At 45.3% G+C, this 18,456-nt stretch overlaps 3 protein-coding genes and 1 long non-coding RNA gene across 6 annotated transcripts in view; 1 reads left to right on the top strand and 3 right to left on the bottom strand.

Moving 5' to 3' along the window:
- Nucleotides 1–1,145: 1,145 nt before the first annotated feature.
- The window catches only part of LOC117764219 (6-phosphofructo-2-kinase/fructose-2,6-bisphosphatase-like), a 96,422-nt gene continuing 79,111 nt past the window's right edge, over nucleotides 1,146–18,456 (bottom strand). Inside the window, exon 15 of the transcript XR_004614345.1 lies at nucleotides 1,146–1,472. The gene's annotated coding sequence lies outside the window, so the exon portion shown is untranslated. The remainder of the gene's footprint in view (nucleotides 1,473–18,456) is intronic.
- On the bottom strand, nucleotides 1,151–9,338 carry LOC117764218 (6-phosphofructo-2-kinase/fructose-2,6-bisphosphatase-like). 3 transcript variants are annotated; one of them, XM_034589821.1, is made up of 14 exons: nucleotides 8,935–9,338; nucleotides 5,935–6,060; nucleotides 5,248–5,344; nucleotides 4,962–5,028; nucleotides 4,723–4,797; nucleotides 4,420–4,476; nucleotides 3,796–3,917; nucleotides 3,244–3,451; nucleotides 3,018–3,164; nucleotides 2,462–2,566; nucleotides 2,106–2,235; nucleotides 1,940–2,002; nucleotides 1,664–1,728; nucleotides 1,151–1,553 (listed from the first exon to the last, which is right to left on the bottom strand). In XM_034589821.1, the coding sequence occupies exons 1-14, from the start codon at nucleotides 9,014–9,016 to the stop codon at nucleotides 1,494–1,496; spliced, it is 1,404 nt and encodes a 467-aa protein (XP_034445712.1). In that variant the 5' UTR covers nucleotides 9,017–9,338; the 3' UTR covers nucleotides 1,151–1,493. The 3 variants fall into 3 exon arrangements, with proteins under 3 accessions (XP_034445712.1, XP_034445713.1, XP_034445711.1); XM_034589822.1 differs by lacking the exon at nucleotides 8,935–9,338 and adding an exon at nucleotides 8,460–8,601; XM_034589820.1 differs by lacking the exon at nucleotides 8,935–9,338 and adding an exon at nucleotides 7,092–7,316.
- Nucleotides 10,001–11,041, top strand: LOC117764247. Its single transcript, XR_004614351.1, has 2 exons — nucleotides 10,001–10,758; nucleotides 10,827–11,041. It is a non-coding gene; the product is annotated as an uncharacterized LOC117764247 (long non-coding RNA).
- On the bottom strand, nucleotides 12,364–17,910 carry LOC117764223 (neural cell adhesion molecule L1.1-like). Its single transcript, XM_034589828.1, has 9 exons — nucleotides 17,598–17,910; nucleotides 17,020–17,142; nucleotides 16,476–16,652; nucleotides 16,266–16,379; nucleotides 15,985–16,134; nucleotides 15,720–15,851; nucleotides 15,550–15,622; nucleotides 13,857–13,868; nucleotides 12,364–12,857 (listed from the first exon to the last, which is right to left on the bottom strand). Exons 1-9 carry the CDS (start codon nucleotides 17,893–17,895, stop codon nucleotides 12,599–12,601), a joined length of 1,338 nt encoding a protein of 445 aa, XP_034445719.1. The 5' UTR covers nucleotides 17,896–17,910; the 3' UTR covers nucleotides 12,364–12,598.

The raw sequence follows: 18,456 nt of genomic DNA, 5'->3' as shown, positions 1-18,456 counted from the left end.
ATTAATATAGATGCATATTCAATTGTCATAATGTAGTAAAGATCACATTTTCATGAATATTTTACTATCTAATTTTGCTTGTAATAATAATTACAATATTTATAGTTTTTCATTGTATGGATATAACTTATCTATAGTTTCTACATCAGTTTACGGCTCTATCATTTTTTTTGGTTTACTACTGCAGTACCCAGATTTGTCGCCAGGTGTCGCTGTTTGGTTAACCAGCTTCATGATAACTAGTTCCCTGTGATCACTGATGTGACCACCAGGGGACGTCCCCTCTGCCACACTGACCCCAGAACACGTTCCACGTGGTTTTCAAGGTTTCACAGTCATTTCAGAAGTATGTTCATATTTTAAAAACTGACACGTTGCACCACAATTATTAGTATTGCACCAGATCCCCTTGTGTTACTTATTAAAATGACCGAGGTCCATTAAAAACATACAACAACACAAACACACTACACCTGGTGTGTGTCTGCATGTCGGGTGCATAGAGTTATGTGTCTTTTAAATTACGTGAGGCACATCATGGTGTCATCGATACCACTTATGTCTGTGTGCTAAACGTGAGGCGATAACTAGGTGATTAGCTTAGCATAAAGATAAAGGGGGAAACTGCTAGCCGCTGTCGGAAGGTAACAAAAACCAGGGGGGGGGGGGGGTGGACTATCTCTGGGTGACAGATTCCTCTGCTCCATAGTGTCCCTTAATCTATGGAGACTTCTGAAGGCTACTTTCCGCAGCCTTACCGTCTTGTCGGACTTGTAGCTCGGGCCGGGCGACATGGAGAAAAGTCTCATCGCTGTAGTTCGATACTTTGTGAAGTTCCATCAGCACTGACGAGAAGCAGACTTCCATAACTTCACAAGCGTTGAACGACAGCAGGTTCCTCACTGCTTTGGGAACATTTCCGTTGTTTCTGTATTTGCACGTGTTGTGACTTTCTGCAGCGCATGTCTCGTCAAATTAAAGTTGTTTTCTTAATTAACACGTGTTTTTTTTATTGAGATGTGCATTGAGCTCTCGGCCACCGTAAGCGAGAGCTCAGCTACGCTCTCATGTCACATGACCCGTGCCTCACAGTTCGTAGCGGCCTGTGGTGACATCGCCAGACTAACTAACGCAACAGTAAAAACACATGGTTTAGTTTTCTCTTCCGAGGGGTTAACCGAGACATAGCGTGTTAATTGTTTAGCTTAATTTAACCAGCTAGCTTTAACCAGCCTTCAATCACAGCGAAGCTAGCCGTTTCCCCGCTTCACATATTTAAGCTAAGCCTCCACTTCCTGTCTGACATGTGGCCTGAGCCCTACATTATAAATAAAGTGCATTTACAATGGAAATAGGCTGAGAAATGTCTCACACTCATTATCGAGGAGTTTTACACATTAACAACGATCACTATAATTACTTCAGTTAAAAATAAGGCCTCTTTCCATCAGGGAGGATGGAGCTGAAACCAGCTCGCTGGTCTGATTCCTCCTCTAGATGTGGTCGGGCACCGTCTCTAACGCCTCCGCTGGGTCTCTGTCCACGTCCACATTCTGACAAAGAGACAAATGCAGGGTCTATTTAAGAAACTTCTATAAAACTATTACAGATGGTAAAGAAGTGTGAGTGTGGACGAAGCCTCTTGTATCATAGAGTCTTTCACCTCGGGCTTGTCTCTGTGTGTGTTGACAGCTTCAATCTTGAGGAAGACGGACTCCACTTTACAACCTGAGAGAAACACAAACGATGATGGCACCAGATGAAAAATGAAAGGATCATCAAATGTATTACAATTCATCCCCTGGATTAATGAGAAGGTTAAATTCTAACACGTAACAGTAGTTGAGATATTCCAGCCTGGACCAAGGTGATGGTCCAGGATCAAGACTGAAGAGAAGCTGTGGTGATGTGAGAAGAGAAATGTTGGGCAGAGACTGACCGTAGGCGACGGGGGTGAGTTTCAGAACCGTGTGCAGAGGACACTTCAGGTACGGAAGCTCATCTGAGGCAAACAGAGAAAAGTCCGTCAATACAAATCTCCACTTTGAGTCTTCTGCCGGCGTTTAGCTTCTGCAAAATATCAAGGAAATAGGTTTTTCTCTCACTGGCGCTCTTGTCCAGGAAGTAGGCGAGCAGACATCTCATAACCGCCTGGTGACAGATGACTAAGACGTTCTCCTGCCTCTCCAGCTCCATGATGACGGGCTCCAGGCGCTGGACCAGGTCCTCGTACGACTGATGCACAGAAACGGGATCGACACGCTACATTCAAAAACACTGTTCTTTAAATGCAACTTCAAACTGTACATATTTGGATACTGGACTTTAAAAAATCGATTTGAAGAAGTCAACTCGGCTCTTGAACCTTTTTTCTGACGAGACTAAAAGATTATTTGATGAATTAAATTAAATTAAATCTCAATGTGACAGCATCTCCGTCCTCCCATTGGCCGACACTCACCTCTCCCTTAGGGTAGCGGTAGCGATACTTGTCTTGGTCCCTCAGTGCAAACTCCTCTGGGTAATTCTCCTGAATGGCCTCATAGGTCATCTCCTCACACACACCCTGAGGCACAGAACACAGAAACACAATGTAAAGTCAAACCGCTGCTTCCATCTGAGGCGTCACTTACTCACACTCAACAGGAATCACTGCCTCCTGCTCGTTTGGCTCCACCCACCAGTCAAGCTGCAGTTTACTTCCATATTTGTCCAGACTCACAACACGAGATGTTCAAGGAATTCCATAAAAAGTATTCGGCGTATTTTGTCATAATAAACGTATGAATTGTTGAGTAATATGTGTTTAGAGGTCACGATAATCTTTGATTCCCTCACAGTGTTCCTGAGAAATCGCTCTGAGTGGGACGGACGACCTGTAAATATAATGTCTTCATCGGAGTCATAATTCAGAACCTGGACAGGGGAGCTGAGCCTGGATGTTTAGAATGAGCTCTGCACGTGTATGTGTGAAGCTACAACATGTTGTACACACAGTGTTCTTGTGAGTCACTCACAGCATCGATCTCATTGAGGGCCTTCCACTGTTCGTACTGGACTCCCAGAGCCTCGGCCGTCTGGATGGTCCTCTTCATGTGACTGGTCCACACCTTCAGGTCGCTGATGCGCTGCCCTCGCATGTATGCACCCAGAGCACTGGCAAACTGACGGGTACACACTGAAGACATGAGTATACAGACGGTCTCCTGCACCAAACACACACAGAAACCATGGTCTCCGAACCTTTGCCCCGCGAGGTGACAGCCCGGAGTCCCCCCCGATACGACCCACGAGGTTGAGCTCGCTCTCGCCGTGGCGACACAGGTAGATGGATCTCGGGGTGACGTGGATGTTCATGAGGTAGTAGACGATCCTGCTCTGAATGTGGTCCTGGACCCGGTTCACCAGGTACCTGCTGCCCACGTTGAAGATCTTAATGTAAGACAGATTCCTGCGGAAAGAGAAAACACAGATGAAGGATGAAGCTGCAGATTTTCTGTTCAACTCCCATGAAGTTGGTCTGTTTCTCAACACTCTGACTTCACCGAGTTCTACTGAAACCAACCTTCAAAAACTAAAACAAATCTATGGTTTCACCTAAAAAAGGCTCAGTGGCTTTTAGTTTCTATTGGAGGAAACGTATGAAGCATTATGTCGGCACTATCTTCATCAGCGGATGAGTTCTGTAGCAGCAGGACGGTGAGTTCACTTATGTCTTTACAATAGTTTTGGGACAACAATGAAGCTCAGTGGCTCATAACTGCACCAGGTGGAATGTAAAGATGGAGCCGGGACCTGTCCTTGTCGTCGTCCAGGGGCAGATAGGTCAACTTGTAACATTCGATCCTCTTGAGGAAGTCGGCCACAGCTTCCTCTTTGTCACGGTCGGCGTAGTCTGGACTGCTCAGCTTCACTTGCTGTTTTAAAAGAGACAGAACGTCAACCTTCAAAAGTACACTCTCACTAACATGTGTAAATTACTAACTGTTTCTTAATCCAGGCCGGCAGTTTATACTCTCACCCGGAAGAACAGAAAACTAAAGTTAAGAATTTCTTTCTTTTTAAATGTTAAAACAACCGAACAGACATTTGTCATCATAACCTGTATTTACTCATCACACTTCAAGAGAAGCTAAATACACTAAAATGCATCAGCTGAAACGTGATGAAAGGAACTGAAAAGAGAAAGAAGGGAAGAGGAAGAGGAAGAGGAAGGAGAAGGAGAAACTGAAACTAGCAGGAGGATCTTGTTCTTGTATGTGCAGACGATGAAGATGGGAACAAACACACACGTGATCTGGCACAAACCAACAACCCCACTTGGCTCGGAAATCAGTTCAGTGATCTTGGAACAACTTCCTGCTCTTATGCAAAGACACACACACACACACAGACACACACACACACACACACACTTACTTTAATATTCTCAGCAATGATGTCTGGATCGTCACATATTGACTCTACAAAGAAAACCTGACCAGGAGGGAAAAGAGAGAATTGGATGCATTTCAGATCATAATCCTTCACTAGTCCCACTACTGGGACATTTGTTGTGTTACAGGTATAAACCTAAGGAAATATAACAAAAAATAGCAATATGCAATTCAAATATCAATAGAATATGTGCGAAAGATTTAGAAAACAGTTGAATGGAGTTTCCCCCTGCAGCCCCAGAAACTTTAACTCAAGGTTTTCACTCGTCATCATCAGAGAACAAACCTTGTAACCGTTTTCTTTGGCGAAGCTGAGGATGACCTCTCTCCGCTCCTGGGTCGTGTTCGTGGCATCGAAAACCTTCCAGAGAAAACTCAGGGTTAGAGACCGATTCTCTCTATAAAGACTCGTAAATAAAACTCAAAATGAGCCCTGTTCTCATCAGTGTCATTTGAAACTTCATCAAAATAAATGTCTAACAGCTGCTTTAAAGGTTTAAAGCTTTAATGTAGCTCGACACTCACCACGACCTGACCCTGCTCTCTGGTGAAGTAATCACACACATCCTTCAGGGCAGCGATGGCACAGGCTCTGTGCACACACATGATTGATCACAGTTTGATTTGGCTTCTTTTATGTTTGTATATAGTGTAGGGCGGGCTGATATGATTTCCAATGTGTTTAAATACGTGAATCAAACAAACACAGTCAACTTTAGTCCTATAACCTGATCTGTGACGGTGTTTATTGTTAATGAGCTGGAAACCCGACAGTTCGTGATTGCAGCTGTGTGAAGCTGAAGGTTCCTACTTGCGTATCTTCATGGCCTCTGCGTTGTCTGGTCTGAAGAACTCGTAGCTGTTGTAGGAACGTGTAGCATCTCTGCGATACTGGCCGACATTGAACACTGGGACAGAGAAATGATGTGTCATAAAACCACTGGACTCTTGAGTTAGAATTAGAGGTAACCAACATGTGAAGCTTCGATCTTATTAAAAACACCAAGCAACAGCTAACATGGTGATGCCAACAATTCTTCGGATGTATCAGACAGAAAAATACAGGTGGACGATGCATCTCCACTTCCTCCGACAATCAAGATATTAATCTAAAATGTGATAAAAGAACCTCACTTATATAATTTGTTCAGTACCGATGATACACACACACTCTACAAACCGTGAGTCAGTCTCAGCTGTTTATGACATTTCACCCTTTTTTAGATAAATTATCAAATTAAATATTTCCATAAGAAAATATTGAGATTTAATAGGATCAATGACAGGAACAACTTAAACTTAATGCAAAGCCACCTCCGGATAAGTTATTGGTTTATAGAGAAAAGTAAAAACGTTTAAATTCTGTAACATTGTTCTCAAAGGACAATAGAGCTGTTCACAGTCTGAATGTCACTGAGCCGTAAAACGTGGTTCCAGCTGAATGAAAGTCCGAGGCCACGTGTCACAGTGCGATTAGTGAAGCCCGGTCCGGTGATACCTTTAGTGGTAACTCCGATCCAGTTCAGGTATCTGGTGAGCTTCTTAGAGATGTAGGTCTTCCCTCGTGCCGGGAGTCCCACCATCACTATCATGGTCGGAGAGTTGGTGAACTGGGGCACCGACGCTGAAACACACAGACACACAGCGTTCAATTCCTTCTGCTGGTTCCCATGAATAATGCAGACTGGGAGGAAGCCTGTTCGAAAAGCACCAGAACGACAAGGATCGAATTCTACCAATCACGTTAATTAGAAGTGTCATGGTGTGACTTTCGTTCAGCAGCACGATGACATACAAAGTTAACGCGAAGACGCCAACAGACGTGAATTCCTGACGGGCGACGCAAAAAGATCGGTGACTGCAAACAAAGATGGACGAGGCTCCTCCCACCGTATGAGGGCACGTGCGAGTGTAGCAGGAATCAAACATTCACTTCCTGTGGAGCAACAAGTCCACGGCGTGTCTTCACGTGGAGTTTAACTGAAGTGAACTTTGACCGGGGATATTTGCGGAGGTTATGAAAGTAGCCTAAAACTGAAGCCGAAATTTAGCTTTGGGATCATTTAGCAGCTCCTTGATCAGAAGAGGAGATTCTTCTTGTTCCTGAAGCTTCTCAGGACCAAAGGTTTTCTTCATTCAAGAAGTGAAAAGGGAAACAAAATCATCCTCTACTGAATAGAACAGAATAATACAACGCATGGGACACATATGGGAAACAATATATACGATTATTACTGTAGATCAGTTAAAAACCTGCGTTTATCACCAATATTCAGTAAGAAAATGTTACAAAATTGAAAGTTTAATTTAATTGTATTAGGCGACAACAAGTCAGAACCTACACACTTTACTTTGTACTGTTGTTTTTATCATTAAACCTGAATGAAAGTCGATTCTGTCAGGAGAGTGGACACGTGGTGTAACAGTGGAGCTTAGGGGTGAATAACCCTCCGGTCTCACACACACAGACACACACAGAGACACACAGACACACACAGAGACACACACAGACACACACAGACAGTCAGTGATCATCTGCACACAACAAAAACGGTTTTACGCCTGCTGTATTGAACAGGTATCAACTTGTTACACTGAGGTGACGGCAAACAATGCAGTATCCACGTGTGTGTGTGTGTGTGTGTGTGTACTCACAGCCTCTGCGTTGGCTCAGTCTGCTTTTCAATGATGGCACCCATATTTTCTCCAGAGGATTTTGAGTGAGTGTTCTTTGTGTTCCTGACATGACTTCAGCAGCCAGGTGTGTGTCTGTGTGTGTGTGTGTGTGTGTGGACCTCTGTGCTGCCTGTGTGTGTCTGTGTGTGTGTTTGACAGGATGGAAGGAAGATGTCCGCACAGATTTTGAACTTTCTCGCACGTCATGTGGGGGAGGAGACTAACTGGTCGGCCAGTCAACACACCTGTGGGCCTTGTTGCAGAGGACGGAGTGATTCTGATTGGCCGGGCAGCCTGTCAGTCACGTTTCCAGAATGACGTCGTCCACCAATCACCAGGTGCGACTGTAAACCTTGCCCGGTCATACAGGAAGTGGTATGACAGGAGGGAATCACACTGAGCAGCTGTACTGGGAGTGTGTGTGTGTGTGTGTGTGTGTGTTTTAATTAGGGACTAATAAATAAATTAAAACTAAGATAACAATTATTCAATTAAATAATTAAAATGATAAATCAATGGATTTTAAGATAAATACTTTTTCAACAAGAGGAAGTTAACACTAATATAAACATTCATATTCTCAAGTGTTGATCACATTTACAGGTTCAGTGTAAGATTTAGGTGAAAGGATCTAGTGTCACAAACTCAAATAATAAGTGGGTTTGATCTAAAATGTACAAATTGTTTTATTTTACGCCTTTATATTTTAATACTGTATATTTTAATACTTTATAATTGAGGGGTATTCAGCTGCAACATGACACCTCACCACTAGATGTCACTACATTCTACACACTGAACCTTTAACTTGTGTTCATTGCGCTTAGTGATTTTAATAATTGATTGTGAATAATGAGCCGTGACGTAAGGACACGTCTGGTGGAATCTTCAGCTTGTTACTCAACACGGATTCTGTCACCGTTTCGGGTTTTTTCAGTGCTGAGGGAGTCAACCGGTTTTTCTTCACACGTATTGTTTTGTGTAATCGTTTGTCATCTCTCGACAATCAACCCAACCACGTGTGTGTGTGTCTGTGTTCCGCAGCTCCTGTCCTCTTGGAGCATCTGTGATATTGAACGTTTAAATGTTCACTGATTCACCAGAACCTGGTGCATCACACACAGAGGATGTTGTGTGTCTGCTGCACGTCTGACAACAAGTTAGACCTGATTCATGTGTGTGTGTGATACTCGAGTAAATGTACTCAGTTACTCTCAGCACAATGACTTGTGACCGTGACACCGCCCCCCAACACACACACGCACACACACACACTCTCAGACATGGCTGTGGGAGCAGCAGCTTTATACGACGTGTGTGTGTGTGTGCGTGAGAGAGAAACCTCACCTGTGCTATCACACCGCACGCGCCGCAGCCCCCGCACCGTGTGCACGTTCTTCTTGGACTCCATTAGTTTCTCACACTCAGAGACCACGTGGGTCGCTGCTCGTCACACACACCCCCACCCCCCCACACACACACACACTACAGCTTCTCTGCTCGGGACCACCAGGATCTACTTTCTCCCCCCCCCCCTCCGCCTGACCGATGTGCTCCATGTGCATGTGTTCGTGCTCCCCAACACGCACAGGGCTTACATAACTCTGCAGAGCGGTGCGTGTGTGCGCGTGTGCGCGTGAGGCGGGAGGGGTGAGGGGTGAGCTCATTCATCAATGAGAACGATCAGCTGTTGCGTCACGGGTATACGCACGCGCACACAGTCTCTCGCTCAGATGAAAGAAAATGAGGAACTGTGTGTGTGTGTGTGTGCGTGTAGGAGCTGGTGACCCGCTGTCACTCACCGTGTGTCGCTGTCACTCACCGTGTGGCCGCTGGAACCGGAGCGTCCTCCCCGCGCCCCCCCGCAGCTCGGCTCCGTCTTGCGTAACCGCCGGTCCGTTCATCCTGCGGGTCTATTCCTGGTGTGTGTGTGCGTGTGTGTGTTGGTCTCTGCGCGTGTCTGTGTCTCCCTGTGTGTGTGTGTCATGTATGTTCCGGTTGTGTGTCCGTGCCTCTCGTGATGTTCGCTCCGCTGCAACACACTGTCCTAAAATGTTCAGTGTTCCTGCTCAGTCCGACGCCTCGTTTAGTTCCGTCTGCCACGCACACACACACACACCAACACGCGTGCACACTAACACACACGCACACTAACACACACACTGTGTGGAGCGAGTTTTTCAGGTTCCATTAGCAGCCAGTCTGTGTCCGCCCCTCCTCCTCCTCCTCCTCCCTCCTCCTCCTCCTCCTCTGGAGCAGAAGCAGCATCACTGATGCTCAGTGCGCGTTCACGTCACTTCACAACAACACTTTAAAGAGATAGTTCACTGAAAATACAGGATTCTGTCCACTGTGCAGTGACACACACACACACACACACACACACACACACACACACACACAGGGTGCTCATTGAACTGATCCCTGTTCCAGCCCCTCAGCCGAACTTTGACCCCCCCAGCTGAAGGCCTAACCCTGAACCAAGCCTTTGAGAGACGCTGTAGGGACTTTAATCAAAATGGTCCTCACAAATATAGCAGTACACACACAGGAAAGGAGCTGGGGTGTGTTAGCGTAGTCCATGTTTATTCATGAGTCTGGGTTAGTTAGTCGGATACAGAACAGCGCACGATGCAACAAGCAGGTACAACATCAGCACACCTCAATATTGCAGTACACCCCTCCCCATCAACCCCCCTACATGTGTGTGCGTGTTTGTGTGTGTGTGGTGTTGAACTCCACCTCTCCTACACACACACACACACTCACACATACATCACAGCAGCCCCCCCCACCACCTCTGTAATATCCCTGCTGAATCCTGTGATACTGATTTCATTGTGTTACGTGGTGAACGACTCGTCGCTCCTGACGACAACACCGACCGCGTCATGGTAACTGATAATAGCACAGTTGTGGTTATCATGAGCAGTATTGTTATTATTTATATCTCAATTTTTTTGTCTTTATATTTTTTACAAGTTTTTATGTTGTGTTTTCTTTCCCAACGTGTTTATATGTATAAAAGAAGGCTGCAACAGAGACAGGCAGACAAACAGGGTCATACAACGCCGGGGGTTAAAGATGGACGACGCAGCTCCACTTCCTGCCACTGTACAAAAATGGAGCCAAAACATTGGCGTCGTGCAGCAGTGACATCACACTGGAGGTCCGGCTGGACTCATCACAAGTCTCAGCTGTCAATCATGATGTCTCATGACCATAAATCTGCATCAACAGAAACCATGTACAGTGATTATTATCTATGTCCCATCTGCTAACATGGAGGAGGTGGGGTTCAGGACCTAAACTGCAGATACAGATGTTTTGTCTTCACTCTTTTGGGAGGCATCCTGTCGTCCATCTTTATTTCCAGTCGTAGAAACAGTCAGCATCAGTGTCGGAGCGCAGACGTTTAACAAGGCAACAAGTTTGTGGATTATTACGTTTAAAGATGAACAGACAGTGTTCACGTGTCGTGTCCTTCAGTCTGAGGACAAAGACAAACACAAGAGGACAATGAAAGAAAAGGTCGACGCTCCAGTTTAACAAAAGCTCAAAGTGTTTGGATGGATCTCCAGCGTTGGTCCATCCAGACGGCGTCTCGCTCAGGTCCGTGCACACAGCTCCGCCTCGGTGAATACAGGTTATCATCCTGACGAGACCTTTTCAACAAGCAGTGTTTTATTCTGCTGCTTCTCTAACTGGATGAAGGGGGGGGGGTTGTTCTCACTATGGTTCTACTCTAAATGTCTCTGGGCTTCTAAACGAGGAAAACCTACGAGGAGACGATGGTGGGGGGGGGGGGGGGGGGCGTTATATGATACAAACGCTACAGCGTTGAAGCGCTGCCGTACAAAATCAAAACAGAGCAACAGATATTTAAAAAAAACGTACAATTTATCATCTTATAAAAGAAGCCATGGAAATAAAAAATGACAATCTCAAGGTTCTATTTACATTCAGAGAACGACACGTCAGATTCTCTCTTTCTGTCAGCTCCTCCTCTTCCTCCTCCTCCTCCTCCTCCTCCTCCATCCTCCCTCCGTCCTTCAGAGGGTCCCATTGGGTTTTGCTACAGAGGACCGACCCTGTGTGTGTGTGATGTGTGTATATGATATGTGTGAGTTTGTGTTTCTGTGTGTGATGACATTTACAAACTAAATGGTTTTCTGTGACGTATCGTGTTTGTGTGAACGGATTCAATCGGAGAACACATGACTCTGTCGCCATGACACCACATGTCACACAGGGAGGTGAGAGAGCGCCTCAGTGTGGTCGTGACGTTGAACATGACGCACCGGTGGAAACAACACAAAGACTAGCTCCTCTACTGGCGATGGGAAAGAAGTCCATCACCACTTTTAGGTGAGTTTAAAAAACCTCCGTATACCTGCTAATGTTGGTTGAACTTGACTGCGCCCCCTTCCTTCACAACCCGGAACTTCTCTGACCTTCTCGATCGCACCTCGTAAAACGTTTTACCTCGTTTCTTTGTATTTTTCGTTTTTTAAGTTTTGTGGTTTTGTTCGGCTGCAGAGCGCCGCGTGTCACCACAACATCCTGGTCCTGCCTCGTAAACGGGAGGATGGTGGAACAGGGAGTGTGTGTGAGGAGAGATGGATGATTGACAGAAGGAGAGGAGGATCGACTGGACTCACTTAAGGCAACGGATCTCTCATCGCCGCAGGTCAGGGATGGAGAGTAAACAATCGCACACAGACACGCACAGAGTGACCGTCACTCTTTAAACTCATTAATGTGGAGTATCAACAGAATGATTCAGCCTCAGGGAGGGTCATGCATCTTAGGTTTCAGCCGCGCACACATCAAAAATCTGCCAAATCATCCCCAGACGCATGCACACTAACTTATATACACAAAAACAACACAAATAACTTGAAAACGACAAAGACACATTGTGGTGAAGTCTGAAGATGCATGAAAATTAAAAATGGTGACGTTTACATTGAAAACAATTTCTAAATGTGTTACTGGAACAGAAAAAGACTTCAATGTTTCTACAAAGTGTTTCGACATTTTGGTCATAGATGAAAAATGAAATTATTGGTTTTACTTTTCCCTTTTCTTCATCTTCCTCTCCTGTCCTGCACCTCTCTCTGTCTCTCCTCCGTACAGAAGAGGGATCTGATTGAGCATATTTTCTGTGTGTGTGTGTGTGTGTGTGTGCGTGCGTGCAGGTGCGTCTATAGGTGTGTGTGTGTGTGTGTGTGTGTGTGTGTGTGTGTGTGTGTGTGTGTGTGTGTGTGTGTGTGTGTGTGTGTGTGTGTAAACGTGGTAGAAAAGGTGACACATCCTGTAAACAGAAGAACTGTATAAACCTGTGGAATGTACTGAGACTGTGTGTGTGACATTACAGGCAGTGGAGTCAGGAGTGGTGTGTCCCTCAGTGTGTTGTTGCAGGCAGTGTGTGTGTGTGTGTGTGTGTGTGTGTGTGTGTGTGTGTATTTGTGATGTGTGTGTGTCTAGCTGGGCCGGTTCAGGATGCTCGACATGGACGGAGCAATGGGGGGAGGCGGGGCGGCTGTGACGGGGGAGGCTGGACCGGAGCTCTCGTTTCCAGGGGGAACCGGCCCCCGGCCGCTGTACTGGCCAATGAAGGAGCCGTCCTCGTTGAACTGGATGTCCACGCTGTCTCCGTACTCGGCCAGAGAGTCTTCGCTGCCCAGCTTACTGTCCCCGGCCAGGGACGGCTGGCTGTCCGAGCGCTTCTCATCCCCATCGCTGAAAAAACCACAAACACAAACTGAACGTGATCAGCTGAACCAGGTTTGAATGTTATAATGTAAAAAGAGGAATATCTGCCCCCCCCCCCTGTAGATTCTGTCACAGGTCATGGTCAGAATGGCGGCAGGTTTTAATTTCTCTTACACTCACAAATCACAAAGGTTGTATGATCGAGTTAAAACATGAACGTTTTTCAAAAATCGATATGTCCTCGGAGGGATAAGCCTGAATCACAGGGACATCCACACAACTGACTTCTTCATGTTGTGTTGCTGGTGAAGAATGTGGCTCCGATTTAGGATGTTTATTGAACTCCTCTCCTGTTGGTGTGAGCAGGAGGAGGAGGAGGAGGAGGTGGAGGAGGGGGGGAGGAGGAGGTGGAGGAGGAGGAGGAGGAGGAGGAGGGGAGGAGGAAGGGAGGAGGAGGAGGAGGGGAGGAGGAGGAGGAAGGGAGGAGGAGGAGGAGGAGGTGGAGGAGGGGAGGAGGAGGAGGAGGAGGAGGGGAGGAGGAAGGGAGGAGGAGGAGGAGAGGAGGAGGAGGAGGAGGAGGAAGGGAGGAGGAGGAGGAGGAGGAGGAGGAGGAGGAGGAGGAAGGGAGGAGGAGGAGGAGGGGAGGAGGAGGAGGAGGAGGGGGGGAGGAGGGGAGGAGGAGGAGGATGGGAGGTGGAGGAGGAGGAGGGGAGGAGGAGGAGGAGGAGAAGGTCTGCAGCTCAGCTCTGTATCCTGCTGCTAGAGGGGGGGGGGATCCAACCACATCAGAAAGACTTAATGTGAGAAGAAGAGCTGCTCCTGCTTCCACAAGTCTAAGTGGTTAGATCCCATTCTTCTCCTCCAAGGTAGTTCTCTTTGTAACAAAACAAAATCCACTAAGTCACCGCTGTCCTACTTTCTAAATTAACTACATCTAATGACGCACACATTACAACAGTCACTGGCACAAAAGACACACAACACATGCATGTGAGAGCAACACAAAAAGTCTGTGAACGTCCTCACCTCTCCAGAGATCTGCAGGCAGAGCGTTAGAGGACGAGAGACAAGTGAGATAGAAAGGAAGGAGAGCTGGGAATGACTATATATACAGTCACTGATCGTCTTTATATACAGTCACTGATTGTCTTTATATACAGTCACTGATTGTCTTTATATACAGTCACTGATTGTCTTTATATACAGTCACTGATCCTCTTTATATACAGTCACTGATGGTCTTTATATACAGTCACTGATGGTCTTTATATACAGTCACTGATGGTCTTTATATACAGTCACTGATCCTCTTTATATACAGTCACTGATGGTCTTTATATACAGTCACTGATCATCTTTATATACAGTCACTGATCCTCTTTATATACAGTCACTGATCGTCTTTATATACAGTCACTGATCGTCTTTATATACAGTCACTGATCATCTTTATATACAGTCACTGATGGTCTTTATATACAGTCACTGATCCTCTTTATATACAGTCACTGATCGTCTTTATATACAGTCACTGATCATCTTTATATACAGTCACTGATCATCTTTATATACAGTCACTGATCATCTTTATATACAGTCACTGATCATCTTTATATACAGTCACTGATCATCTTTATATACAGTCACTGATCGTCTTTATATACAGTCACTGATCATCTTTATATACAGTCACTGATCCTCTTTATATACAGTCACTGATCATCTTTATATACAGTCACTGATCCTCTTTATATACAGTCACTGATCGTCTTTATATACAGTCACTGATCATCTTTATATACAGTCACTGATCCTCTTTATATACAGTCACTGATGGTCTTTATATACAGTCACTGATCATCTTTATATACAGTCACTGATCCTCTTTATATACAGTCACTGATCGTCTTTATATACAGTCACTGATCATCTTTATATACAGTCACTGATCGTCTTTATATACAGTCACTGATCGTCTTTATATACAGTCACTGATCATCTTTATATACAGTCACTGATCGTCTTTATATACAGTCACTGATCATCTTTATATACAGTCACTGATCATCTTTATATACAGTCACTGATCGTCTTTATATACAGTCACTGATCATCTTTATATACAGTCACTGATCATCTTTATATACAGTCACTGATCCTCTTTATATACAGTCACTGATCATCTTTATATACAGTCACTGATTGTCTTTATATACAGTCACTGATCATCTTTATATACAGTCACTGATGGTCTTTATATACAGTCACTGATCGTCTTTATATACAGTCACTGATCATCTTTATATACAGTCACTGATGGTCTTTATATACAGTCACTAATCGTCTTTATATACAGTCACTGATCATCTTTATATACAGTCACTGATGGTCTTTATATACAGTCACTGATGGTCTTTATATACAGTCACTAATCGTCTTTATATACAGTCACTGATCCTCTTTATATACAGTCACTGATGGTCTTTATATACAGTCACTGATCATCTTTATATACAGTCACTGATCATCTTTATATACAGTCACTGATCATCTTTATATACAGTCACTGATGGTCTTTATATACAGTCACTGATCATCTTTATATACAGTCACTGATCCTCTTTATATACAGTCACTGATCCTCTTTATATACAGTCACTGATGGTCTTTATATACAGTCACTGATGGTCTATATATACAGTCGTTGGAGAAAACCCACCTGTATTCTCCAAACGTCTCATCTTTCATTGGTCGAGCTTCAGAGTCCACCTCCTTGTCTTCCTTGTCCTTCACTGTAAGAAAACAACTCAATATCAAACCCTTCACTACACAATAGTGTGTGTGTGTGTGTGTGTGTGTGTGTGTGTGTGTGTGTGTGTGTGTGGTTACCTGCGTACTTCCCGCCCCTGCTGCGTTTGATGAGGCAGAGGATGAGCAGTATCAGGATGAGCAGCAGGATGGCGCTGACGAGTCCGATCAACCAGCCCTGAGTGGCGAACCCAGCAGGCATCTCCGAAGGCTCTGAGAGACGGAGAGAGACCAGGAAGTGATCACTGATTCTCGTACAGGTGTGTGCACGTGATTAACAACACAAAAACATGAGGGTTCTTTAGGTTCTGCCGGATCATCTGGTTCTACTGAGCAGAACAGTTACCTGGTCCGATCGTCCACAACTCCTCGTGCCACTGAGTGACGTTTCCATGTCGGATCATGAGGTGGTACTCAGTTCCTGGTTGGAGGCCTGTCAGCGAATAGAAACCCTGCGTGGAGTTCACTAACTCTGACTCCTCCCACTCACCCCCAGCTGCAACACACACACACACACACACACATGTAACAGGTTAGTAAAGTAGTTTTGGGTTTTCTTCCTGAAGTATGAGATTAGTTTTTAGTCACGTGATCTTCTCATCTCTCTGCCTGGTGAAGTAAACCCACCGCTCTTCCTGAGGTAGTGGATGTGGAAGCCGTGGTTCCTGTCTCGCTCTCCAGGTGTCCAGCTCAGGTTGAAGGACGTGTTGTCCTGGACGACGGTGACGTTCGTTGGAGGAACTGGAGGAAGAAGGAAAACAATTAGTGTCACGGAAAGGACTTGATAAAGGTAATAAAAGCACTTGACTGCATTGAGACAAATAAATGTAGTTTCACCTCCGTCGAGCAGGGTGGCGCCACTCAGAGTGACAGGGGGTCCATCACCGGTGGCGGTGCGGGCTATAACTTTGAAGGTGTATTGGCTGCTGGGGTCCAGATGGTCCAACGCGATGTGGGTCACGTTGGGATCACTGATGAACTCCATCTGCAGCGGACTGTCTTTGCTCTCCACCTCTGCAGACCCAGTAACAAATCCACCTGGTTAGAATTCTTCATGTTTCAAAGTTTCCTGCTGAATATTGGAGATAAACTTCAGAGTGTTTTTAACTGATCTCAGTTCAGCTTCACTCTTCAACTGCAGCTGATTGTGACAGTTGAAGCTGACTCTCAGTCAGTTCTTCTCACAGGAGATGGAACCCACTCACCTCATTATGAAACTGTGGCAGGAAACATTTGAATATGGCAGCTTCCACAGTCAGAGTACTAATGGGAAACCTTACAAGACATCGGGTATTCTCTCAATATTTCCAGCATCTTGATATTTGTCAGAGTAACATTACGTTTTATTGTGAACTCTCCTCCCCTCACAGGTATTTATTACCTTGTTGGTACTGAACCATGTATCCCAGCAGGATCCCGTTGCTTTCAACTGGAGGCGTCCAGTAGAGAATCAGGGATTTCTCTGTCGGGCTCTCAGACCTCAGGGATGCAGGAGGACCCGGAGCTGCACGCACACACACACACACACACACACACACACACACACACACACACACACACACACACACACACACACACACACACACACACACACACAGAGGATAGTTTAGTGAAGTTGTTGTTCTTCTTCTCCATCTGCTTGTGTTTCTCCCTCAGGTGGATGTTGACCAATCATGCGTCAGTCTCAGCTGTCAATCATGACGTCAAATAACTAATTAAAAAATTAAATAACTGACAGAAACTATCTTTGACAAACATTTATTTCAATGTTTACTTTGATTTTTTAGTTTGGTCCATGTCCCATCTGCTAACATGGAGGAGGCTGGGTTTATGACCTGTACTGCAGCCAGCCACCAGGGGGAGATCGTGACACTTTGGCTTCACCTTTGCGAGCCGTCATGTCGTCCATCTTTATGAGAGTCTCTTAAGTTTTAAAGCTCCCTCGTCACTGAGACCCACCTCCCTCTGGCGTGCTGAAGCGGTGAGGCAGCGAGTGGGGCCCCTCCCCTTTGCCGTTGAAGGCAGTGACGGACAGCTCGTACGAGGAGAACAGCTGCAGCCCCGTCACTTCCTTGGACGTCTTCATGCCGTGGACGACCTCCACTCTGCTCGCTGTGTCTCTGTCCGTCCCTCGGTCGGACCTCTCCCCTCTTTCGTCCCCATGGTGCAGTTTCCCCAGAGACCTCCGGCCCCGCCCAACCTGGGCGCCCAACCTCCTGATGTAGATCTGACAGGGAGGAAACAAAACTGAATTCATGTGGTTTGATGCATCAGTGTAGAATGAGTCATCCTTAGATTTACCAGATTTTCAAATAGAAAAGAAACTAAATGTTTTGATTCTTTAAATTTCTTTCATTTTGAACTGCATCATAAGAAGAAACTTTGCCTAATTGGTTTATAATCAATTTACACAGCGAACAAATCTGATCTAAAGCTGAGGCATCAAAACCAGTCAAGTACAAAACTATAGCATCACATTCTTCCATCTTCTCATCAAACTCAGGATTTGAAAAGAAAAAATGTCCCCAATAGAATGAATCGTGACAGCTTCAGTGTCCTGTCTGTCCCTCGCCAGCAGGGGGCGTGGTGATGCGGTCTGAGGACGGGCTGGGGTTCATTGTAAACATTGGACACTTTGGAAAATTAAAAAAAGAAACTTGATGTAGATTGAATTAGAAAACCCTTAAAGACCCAAAACCTGCAGAACTAAAGATGATACTTGGTGATTAAAATAATGGCCCTTACTACTTATTATTTAAGTAAGCTACAACTGAATATTCCATCATGAATAAATCTGCTAAATGTGTTTTGTATGAAA

This window comes from Hippoglossus hippoglossus, chromosome 7 (genome assembly GCF_009819705.1).
Source record: "Hippoglossus hippoglossus isolate fHipHip1 chromosome 7, fHipHip1.pri, whole genome shotgun sequence".
NCBI lineage: Eukaryota > Metazoa > Chordata > Actinopteri > Pleuronectiformes > Pleuronectidae > Hippoglossus > Hippoglossus hippoglossus.
The sequence above is the reverse complement of the archived record's forward strand: the minus strand, read 5'-3'. Positions and strand labels throughout refer to the sequence as shown.